A 17,326-nucleotide genomic window follows, 5' to 3' on the forward strand; every position below is an offset into this window, starting at 1 on the left:
CATTTTTATGAACATTATTATCAACATATAGGGTATAGAGTAGGTTTTATTCTAGATGGTTAAATTTTACTGGGTAAAGGAAAAAACAGTAAGCTTATTGCAAAATTTTCTGCCTCTTATTTTGAAATATGATCTGTATTTTAGTTAAGCTTAAATTCTGTTTCTAGTGGAGATGTTAATTGGAACTTTTCCTCCTTTGTGCTAACTTGCCTTGTGAACAAAGTCATGGAAGAAATCATTAGTGCTGTGGGCTTGTTTTGGTTTTGTGAGGGTTGTTTTGGGTTTTGTTTTCTTTTGTAAAAATGGAGAAATTTCTTTAGTTAAATTGGTCTAAAATCAATGGAAAACAGTACTTCTGTGAGACAGGTAAAAACAAGGTTTCAGAAAGGCCTTGTGACAGATTCTCTGTCATTTCTCACCCAAAGCAGATCACTGAAGCTGCAAATTGCAGAAGCTATGGTCATTATCACTATATATCTAGTCACATACAGAGATAAAAAAATTTTCCTCAAGCATATCAACAAGGCTTCTGCAATGTGTAAAATTCACAAGAGATAGAGAAAACCATAAAGCACTTAATGTTTAATTACAATGAACAAGTAGATCTTCATCTTTTTTAAACAGATTTTGTTTTGAGGATTTTGAAGGATGCAGAATTTTTATCTTAGTTAAAAGATATATTGAAAATTCAATGGTATTGTGTGAAATCCATCTATGATTTTAAATAGAAACATACCATCAACAAGTAACTAAGCCAACTGTTGCACTACATTGAATATTTAAGGGAAACTGTCACCGTATGGTTCCTTAGGATGTCAGACAGTTTTGGCATTCTCACTTGTGTGAGGCTGAAAATATTTGGTCTGGCTCCAGATACTCTGCCTTGTTCTTCGTGAAACCTAACTCCTGTGTTTTCTCATTATCTGGAGACATTAGGAGGAGGTTTATATTCGTAGTAAATGTAGGCTGTAGATTTCTAAGCTCAGACCAAGTTTCTTTGTGGCCACATATTCAAGCTTAAAATTGTACAAAGGATGAAAGTGACTAATAGACTGGATTAGCTTTGTTATTAAGGGACACTCTGAAGAAGAAATGAAAATTAATAAATACCAGCCTAAAAGCAAAGTGAAAACTGTTATGGAGAACTGTGCAAGTAGCTCAAGGGTATTCATCTCTTTGTCTTTTAAAAGATGTCAAACATAATAATATGTGAAGAAAGACACTCCTATATCAAAAATGCAGATTAGGGGGAATAGGTAATATATACAGAAGATTTGTAACACAGCTGTCTAGACAGGAGAAATTAGTGACTTTATTATGAACTTTAAAAAGGTTCAGTAATCAGATTTACAGTTGTAGTAAAGTTCACAGTTATTTTCTTAAATAATTTTTCTATAGTTTTAAGGAAATTAATATTTTTTTTCTAAGCCTACAATTGCTTTAATCTGTTGTGACTTTGGTTGTTGTCTCCTCTGATTCAGAGCTATTAGTGGTTGAGGACAGTTAGCCTTAGTTTTGTAGAAGCATATAGGAAAATACCGGCATTTCATATGAGGAATAGTCCCTTGTTTATAGTGGTGTCTTCTGAATATCAAAATATAATGTTTTGTCTATTTGAATTTATCCTCTCATTTGTGTTTGTAGGCAGTAGGAGAGTAACAATGGAAGTTCTTAAGTTGCTTGTTGAAGATCTGTCCCTTATTGGTGATGCTATTTCTGAAAATGTTTGGGAAGATGACAGCCTTTTTGCATTGGAATTGGTAAGGTTCTTCAGGTTTTCATCAGATATTTGTCTCCTTTTATAAGCTTCTGACATTTTCTGCAGTGATTCATATATCTAAGCTTCTGCTGAGCTGTGCTTTTGAAAATTTTAAGTTGTTTATTATTAGTTTTGTTGATGGCACCTTTTAAAATGTAAGTTATTTTACCAGACAATACTTGAAGTTTCACCTTAAGAAAATAAGCAGCAATTGAGAGAAACACATGTAGGGAGAGGAATTTTAGGGAAACAAACTGACTATAAATGCTGGACACCAATTTGATGTCCATAACAACTTACCCTTTCTTTACTCCTTATAAACAATCTATCTAAAAGTAGGGAGATAACTGTTCAGGTCCAGGACTGGAATTCTAAGATACATACATGCTATCCATTTCCTACCCTGCACAAATTTCTTAACAATGTTGCTTAGCTGGGAAAGAAAGGAGAGGCCTTTCTGGACCAGCAGAGATTTAAAGCATTAAGGTGCTGTTGACCAAATAATTTAAATTGCTCAGCACAATTGAGAGTTGTTATATACATGAATTATACAATTAGTGAATAACAGATAAAATGATTGACTTGCTTTTTTGAAAACTAAGTGAAAGCTGAAGCATAAGCTGGCGTGGCTCAGGCATGTAACAAACATACCGGAGCTGCAGACTGAAACTTGTCTAAGGATTTGAATTAAGTGTAATCTTAAATGCACCTGGCTTGAGTTGGAATTTGTGAAAATACTACTGAATATGAAACAATAACAGCTACAATATTAATTAATTAATTAAAATATTGCTTTAGGCTTTCCTATTCCTTATTTTATAAATGTTAGTACTTATATTTATAGGATCTATTAGCGAATGAGAACTTTTTCTTTGAATTTAGTCTACCAATCTGTGGAAATCTGTTATAATTGATCAATATCACATCAGTGCTGAACATTCAAACTCAAAAGCTTACTATCTCTTTGTCTACTTGTTTTATGATCTGGATCAGTGTATTTCGTTGTTAAAATGAATGAATTTCATTGTTAAAATGTTAGAATATGTCTGTTAAACTACAGTAGAATATAACGTGTACCATACTGATTATTATTAATAGGATGTTTTTTTCTAGGCTACTAACAAACAAACCTTTGCAAATAAGCTGGGTAATGGTATACAGTAATATTTATTTTTTTTTAAATAGGGAGAGGAAGAAAAAAGTTTTGTGGTTTCCTTTGAGAATCAATAGGGATAAAAACTCTTTGATGTTTTCAAATTTACTGTGAATTGGTTTGGGAAGGCTTTTTTAAATTACTTTTTTAATTTAAGGTAAAGCTTTATTAGCAGGTTCAAACCAGGTCTTAATATTTCCTTATTAAGACTGAACTTCAAAATAGATAAAATTTCAGAAGTTCAAAAGTGTAGTGTGTTGAAAGTAAGGTTGTGGGGGAAGAGACAAAAGTAGGAGAGGGAAGGGGAGGGAGCAACCAGGAATGGGTAATTATTGAGCAAAGTATTCAGAACTAATAGTGAAAACAGACTGAGATCTAGGACTAATGCATAGGTGACAAACACAATGCTATGTATTTTGTACCATTTATGCAATTTTAATTTATGTGGCATAACTGTGCTAATGATACTGCAGGTGCTGTGTAAACACTGTAAATATGTAGTGATGTTTCATTTTTTTCTAATTATTGTATTTCTGGTTTTGTTTTCAGAAAGACAAATTGCTTCTAGTCTTGGGTTTGCTTGGAGAGACTATATTATATCACAAAAGCAATATAAGTGCAGAACAGCCCAAGGTGATGCTGGTGCATCACAGAATGGCATTTATTAGCATTTCACTCTTCACTGTTAGATTGCTCCAAATACTTCTCCCTGTAGAAAAGGTATGTCATCACTAATTATAAGGGATTTTCTCTTGGTTTTGCATTTTAAAAGGGCAGTAAGAGATACCTTCTTCAGGGATTAATGCTGAGAAAATAGCCCCTTGGACAGAGAAATTAATCTGATTTGTATTGGGTGCTGTATGCTGTATACAGATGGCAACTTTGTCCATTCTTCAGTTACCAGTGTATTCTGCAGATTACAAATCTTAAAAAAAAAGATACAGTTTTTAAATAGATTTTTGAAATGCAGTGTTCTTTTTTTCTGATATGATATATGGTTTGCAAAACTCTGCTGCCCCCTGCTCGTTTATAATACACATGCAAGTAAGAGTAGAACTATGTAACATGTAAAATTATCATTTAATCTGATGGAATGTAGTAAGCAATTATGTTTTGTAAATTGGAGTGATTTTAATTGTTCTTTGCTTCCAGTGCTCTTTAAAAGAAATTCTGTAGTTGTTCTTGGGGTTGGTATTTTTCTGTTGGTTTGTTTTTTTAGGGTAACTTTTTTTTTTATTATTTCAGCTGGAAAGGTCTGATGAATTTTTTGTATGATAAGAAAGTATTAGATGTTTAAACCTGAATGGGTTTTAATTTTTTGAACCAATTTTAAGTGGAATGTAACTTTCCCTAGACATTAATCAATCGTAGTAGAAGATTTTCAGTTTTTGTCACAAATGTTAAGTCTTGTTCCTGAAAATAAGTGTAGACATACTAATCTAATGACTTTTCATAATTTTTGTCTTTAATGGTCTTTTCTACATAATGCCAAGTTTCCATTCCATGTATAACAGTTGGAACAGTTCACCTGTTTGAGGTCAAAATTTAAGTTGAAAGAATGTGTACTTGCAATTAAAAATAAAAGAAAAACTCAAAACAACAAGAAAAATATCCAGTCCTTAGTTTGCAATATGACCACGTGGAATTGTAGACAGCTTTTTTAAATACAGAAATAATTATGGTTTGTGTATTCTCTGCCATCTCGTGGTCAGACAGTGAATTGACTCCGGCCAGCAGTGTTTGTGCCGTGCAAGGATCACGCGCAACTTTTGTGTGTGTTTGCAGGTCTGATGTTAGGAGTGACATCTAATTAACTATCACTGTTAATGAAAAAGAAACCAAACACTTCTTCATGTAGAACTCATTTAATGAAATGTGTTTCTCTTTCAAGTAGCAGCAACAGTGGTTGCATTTGTTGAATGACTGCAAATGCTATTGGTGGTTTTTACTGTATTTTCAGGCTGTTATTCTGACAGTTGTTTTTTTTTTCAAAGGCAAGTAAAGTTACACCAAAGAGTTTGCTGAATGCTTTGTTCCTTCTCTCGCTGGATATGTCCTTCTCCTTGGAATACCCAAGCATGCATGAATCTGTTGCAGCCTATCTGGAGCAGATGAGTACTGAGAACTACAGTATTTATAAGCAAGTTTCAGAAGCTGCGTATTCGATTGAATGCACTTGTAGCTTTATGGCTGAAGTTCATAAGGAGGTGTGAAACTTTGTCATATCATATATTTCCTGTAGGCAAATTTCTTTCCTCACTTTGTTTTCTCTCTGGTAAAAAATTAAAGTCTAGCAAAGAAGAGGAAGATTCTCAAGTATGAGTATTCTGTATGATCCAAAGTGTACTTACTTTATATGTTTTTGTTAATGCTGGTCATGATGTTGGTAAAAAAAAACTTAATATTAAGTAAAAGCAAAGAAATAAACAATTTAAAATTGGAAGGATGCACAGGACCTTTTATGGTCAAAGAAAGAAGAAGCAGCAAATACTCTGCTTATTCATGCAAACATATACATGTATATAAAAATATGTCTTTATATATAATATTTATACATTTATATAATACACTATTTATTTTATATCTATTAAAATATATAGTGTAGGTGTATGTGTGCTGTCCAGGAGCTAAATATGTTGTTCAGAAAATTTTAAATCCCAAGTACTTTAGCAATTGCAGCTTTGATAAACAACTACTAGACTGGCTGAGATTTGTGTTTCACTTTGTTATGAAGATAACCGCTTTATTAGTTAAGAGATTCTAGCACAGTACTGAAATGTTCTTCTCCATTATGCTAATGGATAAGCAATTTTGCACAATACTGGTTCTATTGATACTAACATAAATTAATAACATACAGAATATAAATATAGTGCTGTCTTAAATCAGAGTTAATCTAGCCTTTGTCTAGGCAGGTTCTGAAGTTAATAAAAGCAATATTTTGCTCATAAAATGCTCTTTACAATTAAGTTAACTCCATCAAATTTAAATGGTTCATGTTTAATGTATTTGGTAACCAAATATGATGAAGACATGTGTACTTAAATTTAAAAAAAAAATCTAACTTGCTCTTTAATAGTGATATGTTAAGTTTAATAGTTAAATCTTTTATTATACTCCTCTCACATAAAATGCATATCGATAAAAACATAGTAATTTGAATAGTGTTATAGTGTTCATGCTGTGAAATGTTAGACATACATTATTCCTGCTGAGTTTAATGGAAGTTTATTTAAACTCGGCATCTGAAGGCCTTTCAGCTCCCCCGAACAGGTTCTAATTTATTTTTTTTTGTTGAAATGTATTGAATTAGTTAATTATAAATTTCTCTGTAAAATACTGAACAAAATACTGCTTAGTATTCAATATGATAAATTTGGAAAGATTATGCAGTAATACTGGATACTGTTAATTTTACTAATTTTGTTAGTTTCATTGTTTCTCTTCATTTTACTTTACAGGGGGACAAGAATCTACCTGAATTACTAGAATTGGCAGATCAGGCTTTGAGTAGTCTACCCTTCCACCTACACTTTCCCTTGCTTCAAGAATGCATTTACATATGTTCAAATATGTAAGTACTGTACTATTTAAAACTCTGCTTGAGAAAACATGGTTTTTTAATTTTTTTTTTTTTTTGTGGATAAGGTTTCTCAAATAGGAGCTCACGTCTTTATTCCATGTAGGAACAATTATTGCGTTTTAGCCATTGAACAGTCTCTTCTAACTGATTTTGTGCCATTCTGTGGTGGTGGATTTCTTAAAAACTAAATTTCAGTTGCTAAAAGCTTCATGTTATAGTCTATTTACAAACTTTTATGATTTTGTATGTAAAGTATGTGATTTACAAGGACATAGTCTTAGACTATGAAAGACTTTGACTTGTCTTTCAGACTTCTTGAAAATCCTTTGCCCTGAGCATATTTGTATAACTTACTTTTATTTTACTTTCAGAAATTCTAAAGGACTTCATTGTAGATGATTTATATTACAATATGGCATCTCATTTATTCAACAGCGTATTTTTATTGCTTTTGTGATTTTTCCATGTCTCTAGTTAGAGAATGAGTTGCCTTATCGTGCCTGGAAAAGTTCTTAAACAAAAAAAAATTAATTTTATACTGGCTCAGAACTTGAATTTAGGGTTTTTTTCAAGGGAGGCTGCATTTAAGAGCTGTCCAGTAAATGATTTTAAATTATGAAATGTCAAAATGTTTTTCAATGTTCTAATGCTTTTAGAATTAATTATTGTTTGGTTACTGTTTCAGGCAATAGGAAATTCAATTTTTTAACTACCATCAGTTCATGATAGTGATATGGTCTTTAATCTCTATAATGAAAACATTCTAAAAGCACAAGTGTTTTTTATAAACATATATATGATCAATGAAGGTAAATAGAATTTTATATTTTCAGATGAACATCAGTGTTTGTCAAGCTCTTAATTTTGATGAGAGAGTTTTGATAAAGTATGATCTTTGATTATCTACATGTTTAAAAGAATAAATATATACAAACACAAAGATTGATACCTTGATCTTGGCAAATATGTTGTGATCTCTGAACTTTTTACTGTTTTTCAGAATGTATACCATTGCAGGAAGTATTTTTCAGAGATTGTCCTGAAATTTAACAAAAAAAAATTTCTAGGCATTGTTAGGTACTGTAAAATAAATTAATTAACTGTTTTCCATTTTCAGTTGGAAGTCTGCTGAGGCCAACTCATTGCTTCAGGTGGAGGGTCAGAAGCTGCTTCTCCGTCTGTTGTCTCATCCTTTGTTGAATATAAAAGCTGAAGCCTATCGCTGCTGTTTGGGAGTGGTTAAGGTTTGAATTAATGCTTGCTTAACACTCTTGGTGTTGCACTCAATAATGCATGCTATATAGTTTTGTCATTAGAAGCATTTGTGTAGCAGTGCAAAACCAGCACAATTTGTAATACAAATTCTTTTTAGTGTTACATGTTGAAAATTCAGCCTGGGATTGCTGTTTGCTGTTACATTCTTGGTATTACATCTACTTGGTTAGGTTAGACTTCAGGTACTGCACTCAAAAATGATATATAAAGACCATGTAAATCCTTTTATGTATTCCTAATGTTTGTTGTTTGTTTTCTTTGGGTTTTTTTCCCTGTTTTGGAGCCATATTGTGTGTGTCTTTTTTTTTTTACATAGGTGTTTTGTCACTGCCTTAGTTTTTTGTAATGATAGGCCAAGGGATAAAGGGCATCAGCTTCTTAAAAGTATAGCTGTAGTGTTTGCTGGGAGTGGTGATAGCATATTTATTGGGTCATTTTAGGTATTCAGTAATATTGGCTCACAAAATAAAAATATTTTTTGTATTTTGATATAATACTTGATTGAAACTTTTATTTTCTATAATGGACATAATCTGTACCTAGTGTGCTTGTAGCACAATCCTCTAATGTATAAATATGCTGGAGCCTGTCTCTATGAAAAAAAATCCTATCTTCACTGAATGTCACTTGTCTCTTTTTGTGAAATTTTTACCAGCCTGTTTTAGGTTTTTCTTATTTTAATGTAATGCCAAACATTGTCTTATTTACTGTAATGCCAAGCAACATATACAGGTTTTCAAATTTATTCTCACAATTATTCAAAATAAAACCAAAATGATTTTCTATTTCTTAGTCCTGTGTAGTAACAGGAGTTCTCAATCACTAGTCCAAGCAGATTGTGTTTCTTCCAGGACTGTCATGTTTAGCTTTCAGAACTAGTCTTCCAGAGTGCGTGGAGAAAGTCTTTTACTGCATGACAACTTCAGGCTGTCTATAAAACAAGAGGTGGTAGTGGAGACTGTCTTGAATTTTTAAACTAACCAACTTTATTTTTACTGAAGGACTGTTTAGGTATTCATAATGCTGCGAAGCCTGTGCCTTCAATCTGCCAGGGAATACATTTTCTTCTACACCCGAAAGTGTTATATGAAATCTGTACATTCGGCCTTCAGGAAGATAAGAATGAGGTACTGTGTTTACCAGCTGTGTTTGTAAGTTGGTGTGCACACAGAGGAGGTGTTGATATTCTCCGTAGTGGTGTAATGCTTACCTGGAGTTTGACTAAAAATGGTTTCTTGCATACACAAAAGCTATGCAAGTAGTACAAGTAGTAAGGTTGTAGTAAATGGAAGTATTTTTTTTTTACAATGAATTCAGAGACAAGATAACATTATGTGCGTAGGATGCTACTAACTGTAATAAAGACCAATGAAAAATGAAATAAGATATGCTTTTTACTTTTTCCTGCAATATATTCAGCCCTAGTAAAATGTGTGTATGAGGAAAATGTATGGTACTTTACATTTATGGGAAACATGAACTTTTAAGTCTCAAATCTTTTTATAAGTGGGGTAACCTTTGAAATGGTTGAGGAACAAAAAGACACTTTCAATCTGCAGATTTTTGCTATAAAATTATATTTCACCACCACAAACATCTGTGTTTACATATAGTTGTCTGAGTATTATAAAAGTGCTTTATAACATTACAGAATAGGACCAAATTTCCACTGGGTTCATTTATATGCATGACTGCTTAACATATGTCCACTATTTCCTAGACTACAGAGATAAGTAGGGAGTTGTGAGAGGAAGATAAAGTTACTTATGTTCTTCATAAAAGCTCCTTTATAACTGATCTATAACATCCATACATTCATACAGAACACTGACTAACAAGTTATTTATATATTTTTTGCTTCCCTTCTAGAATGAGATTTTTTAAAATTTAATATTATGCACAGTTCTATTTAGAAGTTTTCATTTTAAAGAGAGAAGTAAAATATCTTTGAGAATGTGCTATATGTTTATGCTTTGTATGTAATTTATCTTTTGCAAGGAAAGAATTTATTTTGTCTACTCCATTGGATATGTTATTAAAAAAAAGACTCACAGTTTTTTCTATTAGTGATTGGTCAAGCAAAAGAAATAGATTTCAATTGATGCTGAATTTAAAAAATCAATGCCTATTTACAAATTTGTCATATTTTGTTCTCTACCTTATAATGTATTTTTATTATGCATCTAACAAAATAGATAATGAACATCATATTCAATATTTTTTTAATTTATTTTGCTTCTTGCCATATAACTGCTGCTTAAGTTGTTATATAGCATCTATTTAATCATTTAGGCTTCTGACAATGAGAAAAAAAATTGAGAACCTTATATTTCAAGGTTAGGCTTGATATTGGCCATATGATTTTATAAGGACTGTCTTTTTCTAAAGATAGATTGGAGTGATATTATTAAAGGCTGTCCTTGTTGCCTGGGGTGAGAGGATTTTTAGCTCTGGTATAAAATGCAGGGTTTCAGCTGAGGAAGGCAGGTGGTTTTACACTATGTAAGAAAGAGTTAATTCTGATAAGCTGGGATTTTTTCCTATGTTCCCACGGCACTAATAATTTTAGTTTGTAAATACTCAAATATTGTGTATTATGTAGATTATGTATTGGATACATTAATGCAGTATAAATGCTGTATCATAACTTTTTTGGTTTTGATAGAGAGCTTCAGATGAATTGTGATACAGTTTGAAATATTTGGTAGCTTTCTTAGTTTGACTCTTTGCCTCAGGAAAGTGAAATGTCCACCTAACAGGCTTTAAGTCTCTTGCCTTCCTGTATTTTCAAAAGTGTATCATAGACTGGGAATAAAATGCCCCAGAAGGTCAAGGTCAGGAAAGAAAAGAAACAGAAATTGTTTTACCTGCAAGATGGAGGGACCAATAGGTGTAGTAGTTTAAGTAATGATTTATTTTATTTCAGAAAAGACAAATCTATGGAGAAAATGATTGAGTGCTGTTTAGCCAGAATTATTTGTGTGTTTTCTCTTGGAGGTTTTTCTAGCAACTTAATATTTGGTTTAACTGACAATTTAAATGAAGCATTCTGCAGTAACAACATTTTGTTTTTGTATAACATTTCCAATTACAGCATTGACAAACAGACATCAGTGGTTGCATGAGTGGATTGGTTTTTTTTGTTGTTGAGCAGGTGAACTCTATAGCCAAGGCCATCCTGATACATCTGTTGCAAGGACGGTTAATGATGGAAGTATTGACTTGGAGCAAGTTTATTGAGGCACTCTGTCCTGTCATTCCTGTTTTACAGGTACTTTTAAGTGCTTTAATTTGAATTTGATATATGGAATCATGTATATCAGGTTAAATAACACAAGTAGCAGATGGAAAATAGATTAACGGTAGTATACCTACAGACTTTTTCTATCAGATGTCAAATGGAGAAATGTTTTATAGGGGTCCCACTATCAGTAAAAGTTAGTGCATTGAATTTGTAGACAGATTCTAGCTTGGTATTACTTGTGCATGAAATTTGAAATGTTGCAGTACAAATGAGCCAATACTGACTGGGGCTGAAAAGGTTTGTAGGTATGGGTGAATGATACAAGTACAGATTAAAGCATTCGTTATTTTTAAAATTCATTAATAATTAGTAGAATGTCCTCCAGGTCTTAAATTTGAAAACTGTAGTTCTTCTGTGATAATAGTTTTCTGATCAAATGCACACTTGAAAAATAGCAGTCAGCATAAACTATATTTTTAGTATATTTAGATACTTGCTTTTTGGTGGATTTGTTTCTAATATTATAGAAGTATCCCTTAAGCCTTAGTCTTCATGTTTCCAACAATGTACAAGTATAATTTTCATTATTTTTACTCTCATCTTGATCTAAATGGAACTTTTGTCTTCCTCAGTCAGATTTTCAGCCTAATTGCTCCATCTGGGTTCTTTACAGTTTTTTCACTAGTACTTAAAATTTCCTTTTTGTGGTCTGCCTGTGGTCTTCTAGATTGGATATTTTGCTGCATTTGCCTGCTATCTGTTTTTTTGCCTTGTTTCTCTCTTAGCTAAGAAATTCAAGTATACATTTGGTCTTAATTTTCTCCAAAAAATATCACTCCTATTAATTATACCAACTTACTTGTTTCCCTGCTATATGTTCATTAATTGCCTTCACCTCAGTATTGCCATAAGTTGAAAGGGCCAAAAGGCAGCTTATATAACTTTACTCAGTATGCAAACTGCACAAAAATCAAGGCAAAAATGGGGAGAAATTGCAAATAAGATGAGCTCAGACATAAAAATATGTAGAGAAAATACACTGAGAACTTGAAAGAGGTGGGAGAAGGGTTATTTCAGAGCTTTCTCAACCAGTCATTAGAGCTTTTTTGTGTTACCTGCATATATATCTTACATGTGATTGACCTTTGAGATTAAATAGTTGGGGATTTAATACAGGCTGTAGGCTAAACATGTGAGAAATTTTTATGAGTAGAATTTCCCTCCATTCTGTATCCTGTAGTGGCTTTGTACAGTTGATACCAAAGTAGGGTATACCAGAGGTCTGTGTTTACCTGATGCATGGAAAAAGATTGTATTTTGTTCCACTTTTAAAATGCTTGCAGTATCATTACTTGACATAACTGATTCCCTTTTGTCTGTGTGCTAAAACACTTTGATGAAGACCTGAATGTAGGTAGAATTTAATGTTTTAAAATAATTTTCTTGTAGGTACTAAATTTAATTTATTGAAACGGAAACTGGCCTAACAGAGCAGCATCATATTAAGAGACTGAAGGGTGAAGCTTTGTGTCAAAGTACCTCTGGGTCCTGTGAAGAAATCTTTACTTTTATTTGGATATAGGATCATTTATTAATTTTTCAAATTATTTTCACAGAGGAATATTAATTTGCAGACTCTGAATGTTTTCTTAAAAATAACTGTGTTGTTTTTTGGGTCTTTTATGCTGCTCCTTCTGCACTCTCCCTTAACCCTTAAAAAGGGGATTAATTACCTTTTCTGATTTGCTAAATTAGTAAGCAGATTTTTATAATTTTGGAAATTTTTGGTTTTTGTTTGTTTCTCTAAGGGTTATGCTGACACAAAAGATACTTTAGGTAAATGCATTCTCTCTTTGAGTGAAACAACCTCTGACAAAGGAGAGGGCATTCTCCTGAGAACTCCCAGACTACAGGCTGCTCTGCGCCTTCTCTTCTCAAAAAAGCAGCTGTAAGTAATGCTCTGCATCATTTCAGCACATCTCATGTTGATGACAGCCATGTCTTTTCCTAAATATTATGCTGTGTCTTGATTTGAAAGGTTGATTAATCAATACTGAGTGTCAAAATTCCACCCCATATTTTAAACTAATTAATTTTTAACTATACAGCTACAATTTTCCAGTGTGAGGGCTTTATATATTTATTTTAAATATTTGTTCCTTTAGGGTTCGTTCTGTAGCAGCTAAACATTTAGCATTCCATCTTCTGAATGAAGAAGGGGCAAACTTGAAACGTCCATGTCTGGATGGCAATGTCCTGTCCAGCATTTCAAACTTATTTCTTATAGAAGGAGCTATGGAGCTAAAACTGGATGATAAAATGAACTCAATAATTAAGGTTAGTAAACTCTGTCTAAATTTTGCTCTTCTACCTGTCCAGTCTCTGAAGTTTCCATTTTCAGAAGGTTGCAGTATTTCATACAAATTGACTTGCTTCATAAAAAGACATCTGTTGATATATTCTTTCTGTGTGCACTGAAACAGTAGTTCTTATACTACCATTTGCAACACTGAGGAAAAAATCCTCCCTTTTTTTTCTTCTCTGCAGAAAAGATTTAAGTGCAGAGAACACAGGCCTGTTCTGTTCATAACAATTTCATTCTGCGTGGATAGAGTCTGATTTTTTTCTCATATTTTTCCCCACTAAAGCAATTTTTACTAAATCAGGCACAAATAATTTTTAATATGAAATGCTTTAAAATGGATTGCAGACTTAAACTTGTGTTTGCTTAATATTGCTGCTGTTGCAAAGTGTAAAGCAAATCATGAGTGTATGACTCCAGGGAATACATTTCTTTTTTTTTTTTTATTTCTGTTTTCTCATCTCCCCTCTCCATTCTCCTTTCTTCCTCCCCCTCAATACTTTCAGATTAACAATATGATAAGCAAATTCTTAGATGCTTGACCCTATTGCTATTAAAAATAAGACCCCTTTACAGACTTAAAGCGTGTTTTAGCATTTTGGTGTAGTGTTAAGATTTCTGTAGTCCTACATAAATTAGGTACTATTAGAATTCTGCAGCTGTGATGCACAAGAAGCTGTTTAGTTTTCATATTCCACAGACATTATTAGACATTTGTTGCAAAAAGATTATAACCTTATCCATTCCTCTCATATCTGTGTGGGCTCTAATCACATACACTCTAATAAGGAATTAAGATATTTTTGCTTTCTACTACCTATTAGGAAATTTGACTGATTACCTTATTCCATGATAGCATACTGGATGCAAATATAATATTGTTTTACTTCTAGGAAGAAACAGTTGAAAAGCTGTACGATATCTTGACTTCTGATGCTGTTGACCTAGTTTTACGGAAGTCTGCAGCTGAGCAGCTGGTTGTCATTTTAGAAGGTAAAATTCTTCAGAAAATTTGTATTCATATGTTGGTCATTTGTGAGCTTGAAGTTTTGCTGGTTGTCTGTATGCTTGTGCTAAGGGTGCCCTTTGTAATTTTTATTTTATGAATTTTGGTATAAGCAGAAGCAATCGAATTACTGTTCAAGTCAGCCAGCTAAGAAAGAGCATTATTTCACTTAGGGCATAACTGTAGAGTTTCAAACCCTGATGTTTTTCCTCTATATATTTAAACTCTGATTCAGTAATGTTTCTTCAAGGAATTTGAATTCTAATGAGAGAACATAAGTTCTTTGCCACGGGAAGGTAAAATCTTAGATAATATTAAAAATACTATCAGAAAAATTACCACAAAAATGAGGAAGTGTATCTACTTTGTCTCAAGATACATTTAGTTATGACTGCAAAAGTTTTCAGATGTTTCAAAATTAAAACAAAACATAGGATGACATTGTAAAGGAAAAAAATGCATTTTTATCAGGACAAATTACATATGAAGGATCACTTTTTAATTATTTAAAAACAAACAAATCAACCCAACCAATTCAAATTACATACTTTTTTGTTGTTTATGTTGTTGAATATACGTAAACCAGATACTCTAAAGGGTGATATCAGTGGAAGATATACTCATGGTGATTAAGTAAATACCATTTTCAATTGTATATTCAAGCTATCAGCAATTGAGAGATGGGGACATCAGAGTCGAGGTCAGAAGCCAATTTTATTGAGCATACAAGGCTCAATAGGGTATATAGGGTTTTACTTGTGTGGCACTTATATAGGGCTCTCTCTTTTTGGCAACAATTTCCCATTGGTTACACATTCTTCATGCCATCAGTTACCTGGTAATCATTACAAAGTTCCCTAACATCTCTCTTGCTCACTTCTACCCCAGGGAGTAGTTATCTGTGTCTGTCTCTCCCATGGTTTCTGTTTGATTAGGCTGAGGATACTAGGTTCCTTTATCAGTTCCATTGTGCTACTTTATTACTCATATTAAACTTAAAATATTTAAAAATATTAGAAGTGACCTCCTTGTTTGAGTAAAATTGCACTGGGATTACTGTAATTCTACAATGTAAAATTCTTGTGGGAATTTGTGTAATGTATTTAAGAATCTGGTGTTCAAAAGGCTACTATAGTCAGATAAAAATACTTTGAGGTGGCTTGCCTTGCTAGAGATCTGTACTGCTGATTGATTGGCAATATTAGAAGCTTATTCTAGACAGCAAGAGTTTGTAATCTTAGAAAAGGTTTAATATTAAATTTGTGCAGAACCAGTTGGTCTTACTATCTTTTGCTTTTCTTACAGATACCAAAATGCATGGCATTGTGAAAAAGTTGGGTGGGATAGAAAAGATACTGGCTTACCTTAATGAGTGTGTACATGTGGATGGCAAGGTAAAAGTGTTGTTAGATGTTCTTCTGCAAGCATTGCACACAGCATGACAGTGTTGCTTTTTTCTGAACTTGCCACACTGGTCTTTATGCATTAATGCTGCACTGAATTGTGAACACTGAGCAAGTGTTTATGTAACAGTTATAGTTGAAATGTGTATTTGGTCTAGTTTTGATAATGCTGAGATGCTCTTAATGGGAGAAGACTGGTTTGCCTACCTATGAGAAGAGTTAGCCAGAGAATTGTGGATAGTGAGGTTCTGTAATGTACCAAAACTCCCCTGAATGCTTCTCAGTAGAGAACAAAAACCATTTTAACATCCTTAAAAAGAATGTGTTATGTATAATAGTCCCTAAATTTAAATTATGAAGCAAATTATAACTGAAAATGAGGTGTAATTGTATGATATGTTATTGTAAATGTGTCAGATTGAATTTCAGGTATAAAGAATTTTCTCACCAATAGAAGATCACTTTACCAGGGAGGGTCTCTAGTTGTAAATGATGGAGCTTTTAATTTTTGTAATATGGGTAATCTGATGCTTGATTTTTTTTGGAATTAATTATTTGAAATAATTTCATGCAAGCATGTTTAGGCTACAAGGTGCTCAATGCAGTGGCTAAAGTTTTTTTGGCTTTTTTGCATAGTATTGTTACTGCATTCCACCTGTCCAAACCTTGAGTAAATTTAAGAAATAATGAGAATTTTTATTTAGTAATTACTTTTTTCCCAAAAGTGTGCAAGAGAAAAGTACTGCTTTATACTTAGTAGAATTCCTTTTTTCTGTCAAACTAGTAAAAATTACATTCTTCTTCAGTAATGGAAGTTTTTTCCTCAGATTATCAGTATCTAAGATTATTTTATCTCTGTAGCATTAAAGAATGTCTTGTTCAGTTTATGATTGCTTGTATAGAAGTACTTCAATAAACTGTTCTAATACAGCTGAAGAAATTGAAATATTAGGTTCCTCAGGCTTTTAAATGTGGTTTGTTTTTTTTTAATGTCAGTTTTATAGTATCTTACCTTCTTTAGAGAGAAATTAATGCAGCTGTTTGGTTTGGGTAGTGAGTAGATATTGCTCAATAATACAGAAGGACAAGCATGAAGAATAAATTGCCTAAGCAGATCCTTCATAGTCAAGTAAGAGTCTAGGATGAACTTTAAAATAATATTTTGAGCCCTTTATAAAGTTTAGCCTAATCTTGGGAGGGCTCAGGCAGCAACTCTCTAGGGACTGTGACATAAGGACACTATCCTGAGGGAATCTAGTCCAGATTCTCAGTTCTTCCCTTGAATGACTTTTTTTATTTCATCATAAAATCAGTAGCAAAGAAAAATGAACAAAAAATCTTAAATGTTCTTAGAAAAATGGCTACTGAGAAAAGAAAATAAAAGAAGTAGTAGGAAATAAAAAATCAACATTGAAATAAGGCTTTGTATATGACTGTGCAAAAGATTCCATACTAAATAAGTAGGGCTTTTGTATGAAACTAAAATGTATTTGCTGATGCTGTTTACAAATTTTACAGATTTTAAAGGCAGAAACTCATAG

The 17,326-nt window shown here is 32.6% G+C and overlaps 1 protein-coding gene across 4 annotated transcripts in view; it reads left to right on the forward strand.

Moving 5' to 3' along the window:
- The window catches only part of RTTN (rotatin), a 78,379-nt gene that overhangs the window by 11,849 nt on the left and 49,204 nt on the right, over nucleotides 1-17,326 (forward strand). For all 4 annotated transcript variants that reach the window (XM_015619250.2, XM_015619252.2, XM_015619251.2 and 1 more), the window contains 11 exons: nucleotides 1,645-1,760; nucleotides 3,462-3,632; nucleotides 4,907-5,119; nucleotides 6,374-6,486; nucleotides 7,613-7,739; nucleotides 8,772-8,897; nucleotides 10,925-11,041; nucleotides 12,823-12,962; nucleotides 13,180-13,351; nucleotides 14,270-14,369; nucleotides 15,688-15,776. In XM_015619250.2, coding sequence (XP_015474736.1) covers nucleotides 1,645-1,760; nucleotides 3,462-3,632; nucleotides 4,907-5,119; nucleotides 6,374-6,486; nucleotides 7,613-7,739; nucleotides 8,772-8,897; nucleotides 10,925-11,041; nucleotides 12,823-12,962; nucleotides 13,180-13,351; nucleotides 14,270-14,369; nucleotides 15,688-15,776 — 1,484 coding nt within the window. The remainder of the gene's footprint in view (nucleotides 1-1,644; nucleotides 1,761-3,461; nucleotides 3,633-4,906; nucleotides 5,120-6,373; nucleotides 6,487-7,612; nucleotides 7,740-8,771; nucleotides 8,898-10,924; nucleotides 11,042-12,822; nucleotides 12,963-13,179; nucleotides 13,352-14,269; nucleotides 14,370-15,687; nucleotides 15,777-17,326) is intronic.

Source organism: Parus major, chromosome 2, assembly GCF_001522545.3.
Source record: "Parus major isolate Abel chromosome 2, Parus_major1.1, whole genome shotgun sequence".
Taxonomy (NCBI): Eukaryota; Metazoa; Chordata; class Aves; order Passeriformes; family Paridae; genus Parus; species Parus major.